General features: G+C 42.1%; 1 protein-coding gene across 1 annotated transcript in view; it reads right to left on the bottom strand.

Moving 5' to 3' along the window:
• The window catches only part of SNTB1 (syntrophin beta 1), a 112,973-nt gene that overhangs the window by 4,262 nt on the left and 94,786 nt on the right, over positions 1 to 13,925 (bottom strand). Inside the window, exons 4-6 of the mRNA XM_066176701.1 lie at positions 10,194 to 10,333; positions 3,414 to 3,610; positions 1,699 to 1,889 (exon numbers count right to left, since the gene is read on the bottom strand). Of these exons, the coding sequence (XP_066032798.1) occupies positions 1,699 to 1,889; positions 3,414 to 3,610; positions 10,194 to 10,333 (528 nt within the window). The remainder of the gene's footprint in view (positions 1 to 1,698; positions 1,890 to 3,413; positions 3,611 to 10,193; positions 10,334 to 13,925) is intronic.

The raw sequence follows: 13,925 nt of genomic DNA, 5'->3' as shown, positions 1-13,925 counted from the left end.
CGCTTTCAAAGAAAATGCCAACCCAAACTGTGGCCAGCATGAAACATTGTTATGACGAAAGCCCACTCTCTTGTGACCCTATAAACAGCTGTCCAAAGTGAGACCCTTGGAGCTCTCCTGAACTGCAGCAGGCTGTGACCAGCACCTCCCTCTGTGTGGGGCCTCTCAGAGCCAGCCAACTCTCGGGTTTCCTGTACGTGGTGATCACCAAACAAGTCCTGGGCTGGTACCCTCACTCCTCAAGGCCTGACCCTTCGCCCATAAGGTGATACAAAAGCATTCAAAGTGAGTGTTTCCCTAACCTCTGAGGGGGATTTTTCACAGGTACCTTGCTTGCACTGACTCTTTCTGTCTGTGTACATGCACCTGTGTATATGCTTTGTCAAACTGGTAGAAATGCTGTTTTCTTAGATGTTTAAGGACCTTAGCTTACAACTTATAATTTAAGCTTACTTACAGGCCTAACTTACTGAGATATCTAAGTTAAATGCTGCTGAGTGTTTTTCTTCTATTAAGCTGCTAAGTTCAGCTTCGAAGTCATAAGATGTGTTAAATGCTGTTGTTCCTTTGTTAAATTGTTAAGTCTAAGGTATAAGTTCAGTTAAAGTACTGTAAAGTTTGAGTGCTGTTAGGTTTTTAGACTGATCCTTTTTATCCTTGCCTTCACTATCCTTTTGATACGGACACCTTAACACACACACAAGTGCCATAGATAAGTTCTCCTTTAATTTCTGTTTTGATTGCCTGGATTTTGATTGCCTGTTTTTATTGTTGCTTTGTTTCCTTGGTCTGCCTTAATTGTCCTGTAGGCAGTAGAATCAATCTTGCCAACGAACTCTGTCATGCTGTCGCTAAATATTAAATCTGGTTTTTGCTGATACCCTTGGTGGCGATTTTTTACACGATCTCAAACATTTGTTCATAACACCTTTCCAGCAGTCACGAATCAACTTCATTGACAGTTAGTAAGAAATTCCTTCAAAAGCCTGACAATTAGCAGTTTGCAGAGTGTATGTTAACAAAGATGATGTTTAGAATTAAGCACCCGCCGTGTTTAGGAACTGCTGAAAAAATCTGGAAGGAAAGACCATGTTTACATTAATAATTAATGGACTTAAACTGCTCTTTGGAATATGCGCCTTATTTTTAGGCATTGTGACAGCTTAGAGGCCTATGCAGACAGTTTGCACAACATCTGTAGCTTTTTTTTTTTCAGCAACTGCATGTTCAAAAACACCTAAAGCATAGCTTGTTGTCATAACATGAAGTCCCTATGTGTACATTGGAATTAATAAGGTCTCATTCTTAAGTTCTCTCCCCTTCAATCATTTAAAGAAGTGAAATAGATACATACAAAAGTTTTATTATCTGGCTATTTAGGGGTACAGTTTGTTCTTAAATATGACAAATATTTAATCTTCCTTTGTATGGTTTTACAATTGTAACTGTCTTTTTAGTTCATCTCCTTTCAAAGCCTGATCATCATGCTATGCTAGAAAGCAGAGTGTCTAAACACTCATACTGGAACCTGGCACTGGCCAACTGTTAGAATGAAACAGACTGGAATAAAGTATTTCAGTTGGAAGGGGCCCACAATGCTCATCTAGTTTAACTTCCATTAGTGCTTCTCCACCCCATAGTCTGTAGGACAACCAAAGAGATGGTAACATGCATCCCTTTGCTAAATGCAGTACTTACAATTTCTCCATCTTTTTCTCCAAAGTCTAAATAAAGCATCCTTATTCCATCATCTGAGGACATTTTCAGTTTTTCGTAGGGATATTGTGCAATTATCTTGGAGAAGGCACCATCTTGCGGTTCGGTTGTAAGAGAGAATCCATGTTCATAATGGATGGTCAAGCGGCACTCCTGGCTTTTGTATGTGCAAGCTGGAGAAGAAATCAAAATTCAGTCTCTCACATTCTTAAAAGCAGTTCTTCGTGTTGTACCATACATCTACATACTGACAAAAACCAGTGTACTGAAGTTTTAGAAGGCTCAGACTGGTATTTCCTCCTTCCAAACCTTGACAAAGTCACAACTACTCTTCTTGCATCTGACAGACATGGCCAGAATCAATAAACACGGCACACAATGCATGAGAAAATTAGGAGCTGTAAAGGGTTTCCCTAAAGTATTTTGACAAAGGTGAAGACACTCCTGAGTCCTCATTAGTGTTGTGGTAATTGAAAAAGGGCCTAGATAATTGTATATAATAGCTACTGCAGCAGAAAAAGTCTGTGTCTTCCCCTCAGCTCTGAAAGAGAGGCCATGATCCAAATTAAAGAATGAAGAGTTTTGGAGTTCACATCCCAAATTCACTATTCCATCACTTTCTTGGAACAATTCTACCACTGAAGGATCCTTGGCAGTGGGATAAAAGCGCTGTGATAAAAGATGGAGCTGATGCCCTTCTTCTTTTGGAAAGAATGGCATCTGTGTCACAGTACCGAGGAGATGAACCTGTTCTAGAGCTGGTTCCTGTTCTCTGGCTGGTTTGCACATCAGAGGCCCTCAGAGCATCCTGAGCTCCCTGTTGGGGCTGGGGCCTGGCAGCTGACAAGCAGCCACGTGGCTCCACCTGAGCTTTGAGAAACAAGAACTACCCTTTGGCATGGCTGGATTTGTGCTTTGGCTCCTGCTCTCACATTTTTAGGAAATGAGTGAAGATAGAATTCAACATTAACAATCCTGCCAGTTGTAGGACTAGCAGGGGAAGGGCTGCAAAGCCTGGGGGCACTCAAGAGAAAGGCCCAGCCTCAAACCTCAGAGGCAGCTCAGGCTTGTGGCTACCTGGCCAAACAAGGCATCACTCCAGAGCATCTGCAGCCAAGTACTTTTATTCCAATCGATTCTGCATGTACAGAAGCGCTGAGAAATGACACCCTGATGTTGAGGGAAGGAAATTACTACCCATCAAAATGTGGTTATTAGGCTGGTTTGTAGTTTTTTTCTCTACTCTACTCTAGTGTGTAGAGCTGGGTGAATAAATGACCACTCATGAATGTGCCAGTCCTCTTCTGCCTCCTCCCTCTGCAGGAGAAACTCCTGCTAGGCTCACACAGGAGTTTCTTGAATCTCAGAAAAATGCTCTTTTCTGTGGGTTTCTGGGAAAACCTCTGAAAATCACTCACTCCTCTGTGACATACAGGCCTACATGGCTGACTGCAGACTCGTTTCTGAAACAACATGTTGAAAGCAAACCCAAAATTCAGCATGACAGTGAGTGTGTCACTGGACACAGGTACCACAGCAGCTGGGGGTGGCTCAGAACCTGACAGTATTTTAAACAAGTAGAATCCTATACATGCAGATTTTTTAAATAAATCACCCCTAGCAGAAGGAACTTGAACTGCAGTGTCATGGGAAGTGTGTGGAGGTGTGGAAATGGCGGTGCTGCAGGTGTTACTCACATGTGGTGATTTCTGTGATGAGCTCTGCAGAATTGTGGCAGCCCTGCACTACGCTCCTCGTCCACAATGAGAGGTCTCGACTGGTCTCAGTCCTGAACAGATGAGTTTCAATCCCTTGTCTTGTACCAGTACGTGTTGCAAAAGACAAATCCACCCCTGACTTCGGTGAGCCTTTTCCCGGGCCAGAATGAACCAACCTGCAATTGGATTTGAAAACACATCAGGAAATTCTAACAACAGTGCACTGCACCAAAATCCCCACCTGAGCACATTCCCCCACAGAGCTGAGCTCTGCACATTCCTAAGACACGTGGCTGGGAGCATGAGAACTCGCATCTCCTCTATATTCTCTCAGAAGAGTGAAGGTCCAAGACAGTAAGCACAGAAGCAGCTGGACACAACAGGTGATGGCATAGATGTCTCAAAATTACTTAATGAATTGTACAAAACATCCCTTTGGATGAAGAACTGGGAGATGTCCTTGACTGGTCTGTGGTGATGGAATCTGGTCCACAGGTACAAGTGCTGACTCAGATGAGGCAGCTGAATCCAACTTCCATGGTAATGCAGCATTTGCTCTAAAGCTTAAACATCTGCTGTCAAATTCAATGATAAATACTGTTGAATAAAGTATGAAGCTCTGTAGAATATGTAGATACCAAAGTACTGTCTTGTACTTACTTTTCCCATAAGGAACCTGTAAAATGCAAAATGTTGCAGCTACTTGTAATCTGAAATTCTCTCACATTTGTCTGCAATTAACATTTTTTTGCCCAGCATCAATAGCTGATCTCCTGTGGCCAGGAAAGGTTTGTTCATCTGGACAAACAAAGATCGCAGGAAATATTTTTGAGTGAGAAAATCAATACCTCATAAAAATTAATTCCTCCTTAAATCTGCCCTTTTATGTTGGTTTTTTTCCTCCTCTAAAAGTATGGACAGTCAACACAGAATTCACTCAGGGACACAACACTGATTCATCTAAAAAGAATAATCCAGGGGAGATCATCACTCTGAGATTCAGAGACCAACCCTCAGAGGCAAACACAAAATGAAATTTGTCTGAAAAACTTATTTCTGTCTTGTGCCTTCTGTTTTTCTTTCTATAGGCAAACAATATACTTCATAGGAGTCTATAAAGTATGTGGCATGGTAGTAGAACACTTGTGCTAAAGGATAAAACATTAGATTAGATTAAACTAATCTACTGAATACTAATTTACTCTCCAATTATTGTTTTGCATCAGCAAGAATAGTTGCCTGTTGGCTGACATTGTACGGGTAAGCCACCAAACAGGGATGTTTAGGTAGAAAAGGAAAAAGCAGAAAGGAAAGAAAAAGCTTTTCAGTTTTTGAAACACCAGCCACAGGTCATCTGAAATTTTCCCCAATTCCCTGACAGTCCATGCTGACATTTGGGATGCACATTGTGGCAAACAGATGCACCCCTCTTTCATACTCCACTAGAAGGTTTGCAAGATTTGTTCAGGCTCATGTTCATGGAAACTTTCTTTTGATTTTAAGCATCGCCATTGATTTTATGGTCCTAAGAGCTCCTGGAAGTGTGACACAGAGTATCCTGGTCAGAGATGCTCTGCCCTGTCTGGGCAGGACAAGAAGGGCTGTTTTCCTTCTAGAAAGGCTGAGTTAATGCCCCACTCAGCTTTGATGCTCAGGGCCTCCTATCTGTACTACAGGCAGATTTTGCAGCCAGGGACTGAGTGGCAAACAAACAGCCCAAAAATTTTAATTCGCTTTCATTTGGTGTGAGAGGGTGCAAACTCTGAGGGGAAGCTACATCTTGATAATTAAGGCAGGAATCAGGGAACTGAAATCTCCAGTGACACCTGCTGCTGTCTGTCCCTGTCCGGTCACCCAGGCACAGGCACGGCCACTGCTCTCATGCTGCCTTTGGCTACTGGGCAGTGGAAAAGCAGCCTGGAAAATCACATCAAGTTTGTCATTAGAAATAAAACTATTCCACCTTTTTTTCCTGCATTCTCCTTTATGCAGTGCTCCTCAGCTGTACTAAAAATCATTTTCTATTACTTATGTTACTGAATACATAACAAACAGATGGTTCCAATGTTTGATTTCCTTCCAAAACACACAGCACCACCATCCACTCCCCCACACCTTCATGCTGTATCCATAGTACTGTATTGTAGGTTTTTCAGCAAATGGATAGAATGAAGATGTACTTTACAAATTAAAGTATATGAACACATCAAGCATGAATATTGATTCTTGCCTGCCTTTTCTTATTATCTCATTATTAAAAATCCAGTCTCACTATTTAAAAATGCTTTTCCAACAAGAAACTCCAGATCATGCATTGGAAAGTCACGCACTTAAACATGAACTAGACAAACATGCAGGAGGACATTTGATAGTATTTATGTACCAGCTGTCAGTACTGATGTATTGGGTACAGGTCAAAGGATTCCCATGCTTTAATAAAGTTGCATTAATGTGACCCATTTAATAGAAGATGTTTTATCCTAAAGACCACAGAGATTTCTTAAAAGGCAAAAAATAGAAAGGTTTCCCCTCCTGCCTCCCATCACCCTGACCGCAGGGGAGAAGGTGTGTGTGGTGTGTGCTGCGCCTCAGAGCCGAAGAAGAACCCCGGTCCGGCTCTTGTATTATTCACCCAAGCCCTTGAAGGTTCCTCTGCTCCGTGGAGCTTTCTGGGGGAATCTGTGAACACCGGAGCCCGAGAACTGATGCCCATCTCCGGAGGCTCCTGCGGGCACCGGCGGAGCCGCGAGAGGGCAGGAGAAGGCTGGGCACGGCCGGGTGTCCCCGCACGCTCCAGGGAGGCAGGGAGACACTGCTAATCTCCCGTTTCTGCCTCGTCTCTCTGTATTTCGAGGACCTTTTTAACCTTATTCTTTGCAAATGCATGATAGCAAGATGGGTATGGTCTTACATGAAGTGCTGGTGCAGGGTGAGATGCACTGGGACCTGCGTCTCATCCTAATGCTATGGGAAGAGTTTCAACAATTTACTGCTACAGCCAGATCTAATAGTCTCTTCAGAAAGGACACTGAAACCAGCACTGAAATTCAAAGGAAGCCTTCAGCTTTTGAGATTTAGCTCAGAAGAGACCACGAACAAGTGCATCAACACCGGTGCAGCTCTGCTGGTTAGAACATCACTGCCATCTGATCTTTCCTACAGCACCCTGACTTAGCATTGGAAACCTGCGCTGGAATGGCTGTACTTCTTGAAAACCTATGCACGGAGGCACCCACAGCCTCCCTGACTGCCTTGGGAAGACAAGCAGAGAGCTTGCATAGCACCTCATACACCTTCTTGGGATTCTCAGGGCACCCTGTGCTCTCTGCCTGTCCCTCTGCCCACTTGCCCAGATGACTAATCAGGGCCCAAACTCCTTCCCCATTTTTTCCATGCCATTAGCTATCAAACTGCTTTAATACTTTCCGGTTACAGACCTCGGCTGTACACAAAAGCTTCTTACCTGATCTTTAATCAGAGCCCAACATGGGCTGCTTTATTTTTTCCCTTCCTTTCATATCTGGCTATGATAGATAATGGAATTTGATTGCAAACATATAAGATCTAATTACTTAAGCCCCATTCCCATGCTAGAGGGAGGCACTGTTATTCAGGCATAAGGAAATACTGAAACAGAGATTATGACAAAAAGGTCCTTGGAGTCAGGGCTGTGTGCCAGCTGCTGTGCCTTCCCATGCAGAGATTTAAGGGAACAACTTAAATCTGATCTCAGTTTTATTTGAGCTATTATTTATATTCTATGCAAAGCTGGAAAAGACTGACTAGAAAATACTTCTAGGTCTCAATGGCATCCATAGGTTGTAGGCAAACTTATCAACAAACAAGAAGGGCACGTTGAAATTTTGCTGTTAAAGGACTGTGAGAAGATTGTAATCCTTCTACCACTTTCCAATTTTCTCTGCTCATTATGTCTTGGGTAGATTAAGCATGACTCTGTACAGTATCTGGCACTGAAGTTTTCCAGTTTCAGCAGCTTTTCAAATATGCATTAGCTAAGCAAAAATGTTTTCCCAAGGACTCATAAAAATCTGAAAGATGGGAGCAGCTAAGATTACAACATGTGCTCTGCAAACTTTCCAGGCGAAAAGTTCTAAATTGCAATGCACAGAGGGGATTAAAAAACTCGTCACGAGGAGGGGAATCACTGACTGAGAATGAACACAGCAGTCAATACCAACAGAAAACTGTACTTTTTCGCTATAACCATAGCCACTGTGGCAGATCATAAAAGCAGGACCCTGCAGGGTTTTAATCAAAATCATCCAAAACAGGAGGTGTAATGATCTAGGGAATCTGATTTAAGGAATTTATGGAATCTGCTGTATATATGTATATGTTTATTTATCACATTGTGACTCCATTCTGAACACCAAACTCTGTATAGCTGCTGTCTTTTTATCTGGGTGTTATATTCAGTGATAGTAGTAAAAAATCACAGAAATAGGGCTGGCATGGTTGTCAGGAGGTCACCCAGCACATCCTCCTTCACAGAGCAGGGCTAACTGTGTTGTGTGTCACCCATCTTTCGGTGTCCTCAGTGATGAGGATTGCACACCTTTCCCAGAGAATCTAAACCAGTACCTCACCAATTCCCTGCCACAAGTGCAGTCAACTATGTCCTGCTGTGTTCAGGAGGGATCTAGAAAAGATACTCCCCTGTCCTCCTTGTGTCTTATATTCACATCTGAAAATTATTGACATGTTTTCCGTGGACTTCTCTAGATTAACCTACTAAGGTTTCTTAAGTATTCCCCTCCTGATAGTATTTCTGTGTTACATGTTTGCATTGCTTTCTTCTAGACCTTCCACAGTTAACTGGCATCTTTTCGGAAGTGCAATGCCTCTCATGAACATGGAGTATCACCTGAGGCTTTACTCGTTCTCTGCAGTTAGATATGATTACTACATCTGCCCAAAATGAAACACTTCTGCTATAACCCAAGATGATTGTCTTAATTTACCCCTCTCAAAAACATAACATCTTGGATTCAAGCAGTTTTATTACAGTGCTCAGGTGCTTTCTGACAGAGCAACTACTTTGTTGCTCATATTTTACCCCAAAATAGCAGAAATGATTATTTCCCAGCACTGAACTTTGCACCTGTCCTTTCTAAACTGCACTCTGGCTTTCTTGCAGACCATCCTGGCTTGCTTTCTTCCCAGTCTGTAAAGACCCTTCAGCAGCCTGACATATGTGCTGTGCAACTTCTCATTTCCCTCTGGCATGAAGACCAATGTTTTTCCACTCAGGAAGGTATCCCATCAGGCAAGGAGATGATCATCCCCACCCAAGGCAAGTCTGTCTGCTATCTAATGTGACCTCTTAAGAAAAAATAAATAAGTAACAGGCCCCAGGATGTGGAATTAGATTGTTTGATGCAGTAAATTGGTCTCACTGATGATGGGAGCTGGTGATACTCAGCAAGGAGTTGTCTTTACACATGACAACGTGTGGCCAGAAAGGGGCAAGGTACACTACAAGATACCCAGTCACTTTAAGGAGGATTTGAGCTCATGTAAAAATGAAACCCCAAAAAACAAGGGGAGGAAATGCATTACCTTCTGCTATTGCTTCTCAAACTCTAAGGTGTAATGACACTGCTGGACACAGGCTGCAATACTTTACCCAGTTTTCACAGGCACTTGTCACCTAGAATTGTCAACATCCAGCACCATACCATGCAGCAGACTGGGAGCTGCAAAGCTGGTCTCTCACCCCATGTTAGGGTAACAAAGGGGAGTCAGAAGGCAGCTTCCCAGGAAATCTGAAAGCCCCATCAGGAGTAGGTGGGCTGGGACAACCAATCATCAGTGTAAATCCATGAGTTCAATTTTTATTTTTTGAATATAATGACTTAGCAGCAAAGCGTCAGTTCATTTGGGGAGAGACAGAGAACAAAAATTAACTAATGAGAGTGCAGCAAGAGACCCACTGCTTCTGGCCAGGGCAACCAGCCCTTCTGAATGAGAATTCATTGAAAAGGGTATAATAGAGGCCTGTAGCAAGGCTGAAACAAGGAACAACAGCTCTTTCTCAAGCCCTTTGACCATACTGGCAGAAAAACATGATTAAGATTCACATCAAGAAGCACAGTTTCCACTGCATAAAGGCAACCATGGGAAAGCTCTCTCTGAATTAGTGTTAATGGATACCTTCAAAATAATGCAAATGTTTATTTCTAACCTACATTCAAGAATGTGTCTTTCAAGTTTACCATTTTAAGCTAAAAAAAAAAGCCAGGAATTAATTTGCTAGAGCAGGAACAGAAGCTGTGCTGAAAGTGTCTCCATCGCATACGGAACCCTCCAAAAGGCCCAGACTGGTGGTGCAGGACTGCCACACCAGAACATTCAACTCAGAGCAACAAGTTCACTTTTTTTCAGCCTGGAGGAGCAGTTGGAAGTCAAAGTGTTTCTGCCAAGCTCACAGGTCTGCACACTGAGATAGGAATCTCAGGAGATTGAGCTCTCAGCTTTTTCAGCACTCCTGCCTCTGTATCCAGGCCAAGTGGCCACATCCAAAATCCCAGTTTGTTTCTGGTTTTCAGCCTCTGCCAGAACTTGAAATGGAGAAGAGAGGAGTTAAGCTCAGCACAGCAGCCCACTGAAGAAGAACCTGCTTCTGCAACCACAACATTTCAAGTGTGACTAGAGCTGTGTACCAGCTATACCCGTTGCTGGCTGACTCAGCTGTTCCCACTGCTCCTGAAAGTTGTCATGATAAAAAAGCAGAGGTACCTGGTGGCGAGCAGGGGGTAGGTATGCACAGGGCTGAACCAGGCTTCCTTCATCCGTGGCATGCTCTCATATATTAAGAGGTCTTTCTCTGTCAAAACCACTAACACTGGCTTCCAGTGCTTCTCATTGTCTCCTGGCACCTGGAAAAGAGCAAAGCCTCAGTGAAACAACAAGAGACAAAGCTACCACCATTCAAAGCCAGATGAGACAAACATGTTGAGTTCTGGGTGAGAAAATTAACACAAGAGAGTTTTACTTCTCTGGCTTTTTGACATCTCCCACCTGAATTTATAATCAGATGCTGCAGAAATGGAATAACATGCAAAGTCATCTGCTGCTACCATTACCGCTGCCATTTCCAGCCTTCCTTTACTACAGGCTACTTCATAAATGCAGTATTGGAAGAACACTGAGGTGGAGCTGGCTGTTAGTTAGCTGTGGTATGCATGAAAGGACCTTAAATGTGTATTTATAAGGTGCACCATTCATGTGTAGCTGGCACATTAACCTGAGTCCTGGACACTGCTACTGCTGTTTCTGTTTAAAAAAGCTGCAACATCATCACTATTAAAGATGAGTTATAGGTAGCAAAAGCTAGTGGTTTGGGAGTAGATACTTCTTTTCCTCAGCAGTTCAGTTCTTTGTTTTGCTTCTCCTTCCTTCATACTATTCTTCCGGTTTTAGAAATGCCTTTATAAAGAGATCCAACCTAAATGTGGTGTTGATCTCAAGCATAGACTTGTGATGGATCTGCCTTCACATTTCAAACCTTTCTGTCAAAGATGTCTAAAGACGAGAGCATCAGAGCCCTTTACTGGCTACAGAATCCAGATGTGGAATTATATTCTGCAGATTAGATTGTGATGTCCATATGGCAACACAATTATTCTTATGGGAACTAAGTATGGATCCTGGTTTTTACTTTTTCCACTCTGGCAGCATAGAAGTGTCTTAAAATAGTTGGGAGTATGAAAGGACCTTTGTTTCAAGTAAGAATGAAGCTCTTTCACTGACAAACTAATCATTTTCCTTTTGGTGCACGCAAAGAAAAAGAAACACTGGTCCACAGTAACACTCACAACAGCCGTGCTTTCAAACACAAACATCTTGGCTGGGTACTAAAAGGAATGAAACAATTTCTGAAATTCACCAGAGAATCTGCTTGTCTTTGTGACTCCTCCACTAAAACCTCTTCTGGGATAGAGAAGCAGCTGTCTGTGCTATTCCGTGGTTGATGTCAGCCTACTTGCCATGGGCATGTGTCACTGGGCACATTGTTGGGTGGAGAAACATATAAAAGGGATCAAAGTTTGGCCAGGCTGGGAGTGGCACACCCAGGTATGATAATTCAGAACCACATCTGAAACCCTTGTATTTTATACAAAGACAGGCTCCCACAAATTTCTAAACTTTAAAAGGCTTTCAAGACTGATGTAACACACCTCTATATCAGAACACCAATGCCCAAAAGCAGATCTTAAACTAGGACTTTTGGCTTGTGTAATTTTTAAGATGTCTTTCTCCCTCTGAACTAAGCTTTTCCAATAATCATTCCTGTTTACAGCATTACTTCCTCATTGGTTGTTCATGCCTCTTGAAGTCATAAACAGTTCATCCTTTCAATTTCTACAGAAGCATTAATACTTATTTACAATTTTCTTGTGGTGACAGTTTCTTGAAACACAATCTGTCATTTTTTAATAGGGCCGAATAGAGAAGCCACATAATTAACACACCTATTACTACACTCACAAAATAATGCAAAATCCAGAGTTCTCACAGTCCATACACCATGAAAATATTCAAATGAACAAAAAGCATCCTCAGCTTCTTAATACCACAGCTATTTACAACAGTCAACACCCCAGTTCCTAGCATGGGAATACAGAAATGAGTGTCACAGTTAAGGTTAACATTCAGTAAATGTTAATGTTAACATTTGATTTTGGACCACCTCACATGTGTTCTTTAACTAGAAAGACTTTAGCACAAACTTTTGAAGATTTTCAGAAAAGAAAAAGGAAGATAAATGTGAAATCTCTGTCACCACAATCAATCTAAAGATTATGGAAAGCTGTTCACAGCTTCTCTGCAGAACCATCTTGCCTGAGTAGCATTTTCAATCATGTGTTTTGCTATCAGGTGCCTGGTCAGTCAACAGTGACTTCAGAAACTTTGGGAAACACTGTTCCCTGTAAAGCAATTTCAAGAAGGAGAATAAAACTGATTTTGCCAGCTGGTCCCACAACTCTTTGCTGGACAGCTGTAAATGTTAGGAGACAGAATTTCCAGCATGAATCCTCAAGTTAATGACCTGCACTGTGAAGCCCACAGCTTTGCCCCACTCCTTCCCAACAGCAGGATGACTGTGGGGAAGATGTGCCTTGGTCATAAGGTATTGAAGATTCTTCTCAAGAATAAGTGACCTTACACTACCTGTCCTTGTAGGATGCATCTCTTGTTTGTAGGGTGTGTACTGGGAAGAGGTGAGGAGGCGAATGATGTTTGCCTGTGTGCTGCTCTGAAGCCCTCCCCAGTGAGAAGGGCCATGCAATACACACACTTTTAAGCACAGTTTTTAAACCTTACAGGGACCATAGTTGCCTCACTGATGAGGAATGCTTGTGCAAGCAACACTGCTGCTATTTCAGACCTGAAGAAGGATTTGTGTGCCTGAAAGCCTGTCTGTTTTTTTCCCAACTGTAGCAGCTGATCTAATAAAAGATACTGCCTTTCCTTAAAAACCTTGAATTGCATCACTGTTCCCTTATTTTGTAGGATTTGGATCAGGCTGTAACAGCTGATGCCATGCTGTTCAACAGGCAGTTGGCACTTCTGGAAGGTGTCAAAGAGAACATGCTGTCCTGTAAATGGTAATAGCAAATTTTACGAAGAAAGAAGAGAGGCTGCAAATATACCATTAGCCTACAGGGCACATCCATCACAAATCAGCATGGCAAATTGATCCAGATCAACAGGTGTCATACCAAGCATGGGTATAATAGCAAATTACAAAACAGAAGCAAAAAACATGCTGCTTTTGGGCAGCTAAGTGAAGGATTTGTTCAAGTTTTAAAGGGTTTAATATCTGACATACCATAAAGATAACATGAAATGACTGTGTAAGAGTAAACTTAAATATAATTTAAGATACATTTTAGAGGCATGGTTTTAGATAATGATTATGGCCAGCCCCTTAGCCAGAATTTTGCAGAATTATGGCACTTGCACTACAGTTTCTTCGCTCCAGTTCCCATTTGCACATGTAGAATTCAAAGTGCATTGATCTGTGTTGCAGACAAATAAAATCACCATCCACTCTAAAAAACTTTTCAAACTTTTTCAAACTTTTTCAAAGTCAAAATTGTTAGATCAACTCTAGATGAACTACAGAAAAGAAAAGTCAGTACTGCGCGACAAAATGAATCAGCAAATATTTTGCTGGTGCTCTGGGTGCTGCTCAAGTACCTCCAAACAATAGGTACCAGTGTTCCCTCTATTTGTCACTGGGATCACTGCTTGTATTCCCAGGTGAAATTCCACTTGAAGTCAATGAAGGTGTGAATGTTTACACCAGAAGCAAACTTGATTTTTTTTGTTTTCTAGACATACTGTGCCCCTAGATCAAAGTCTTAAAACACAGACTTGAAAAGGGAGAACATTTTCTAAGAAAATAACCCAAGTGCAGTGAAGAATCATTTTTGCTACTCCAAACCTCTTTGTTCCTCATTT

This window comes from Chamaea fasciata, unplaced genomic scaffold (genome assembly GCF_029207755.1).
Source record: "Chamaea fasciata isolate MVZ Bird 193981 ecotype frontalis unplaced genomic scaffold, bChaFas1.0.hap1 SCAF_1, whole genome shotgun sequence".
NCBI lineage: Eukaryota > Metazoa > Chordata > Aves > Passeriformes > Sylviidae > Chamaea > Chamaea fasciata.
Note: the sequence above shows the minus strand (reverse complement) of the source record. Positions and strands in the feature narration are given on the sequence as shown.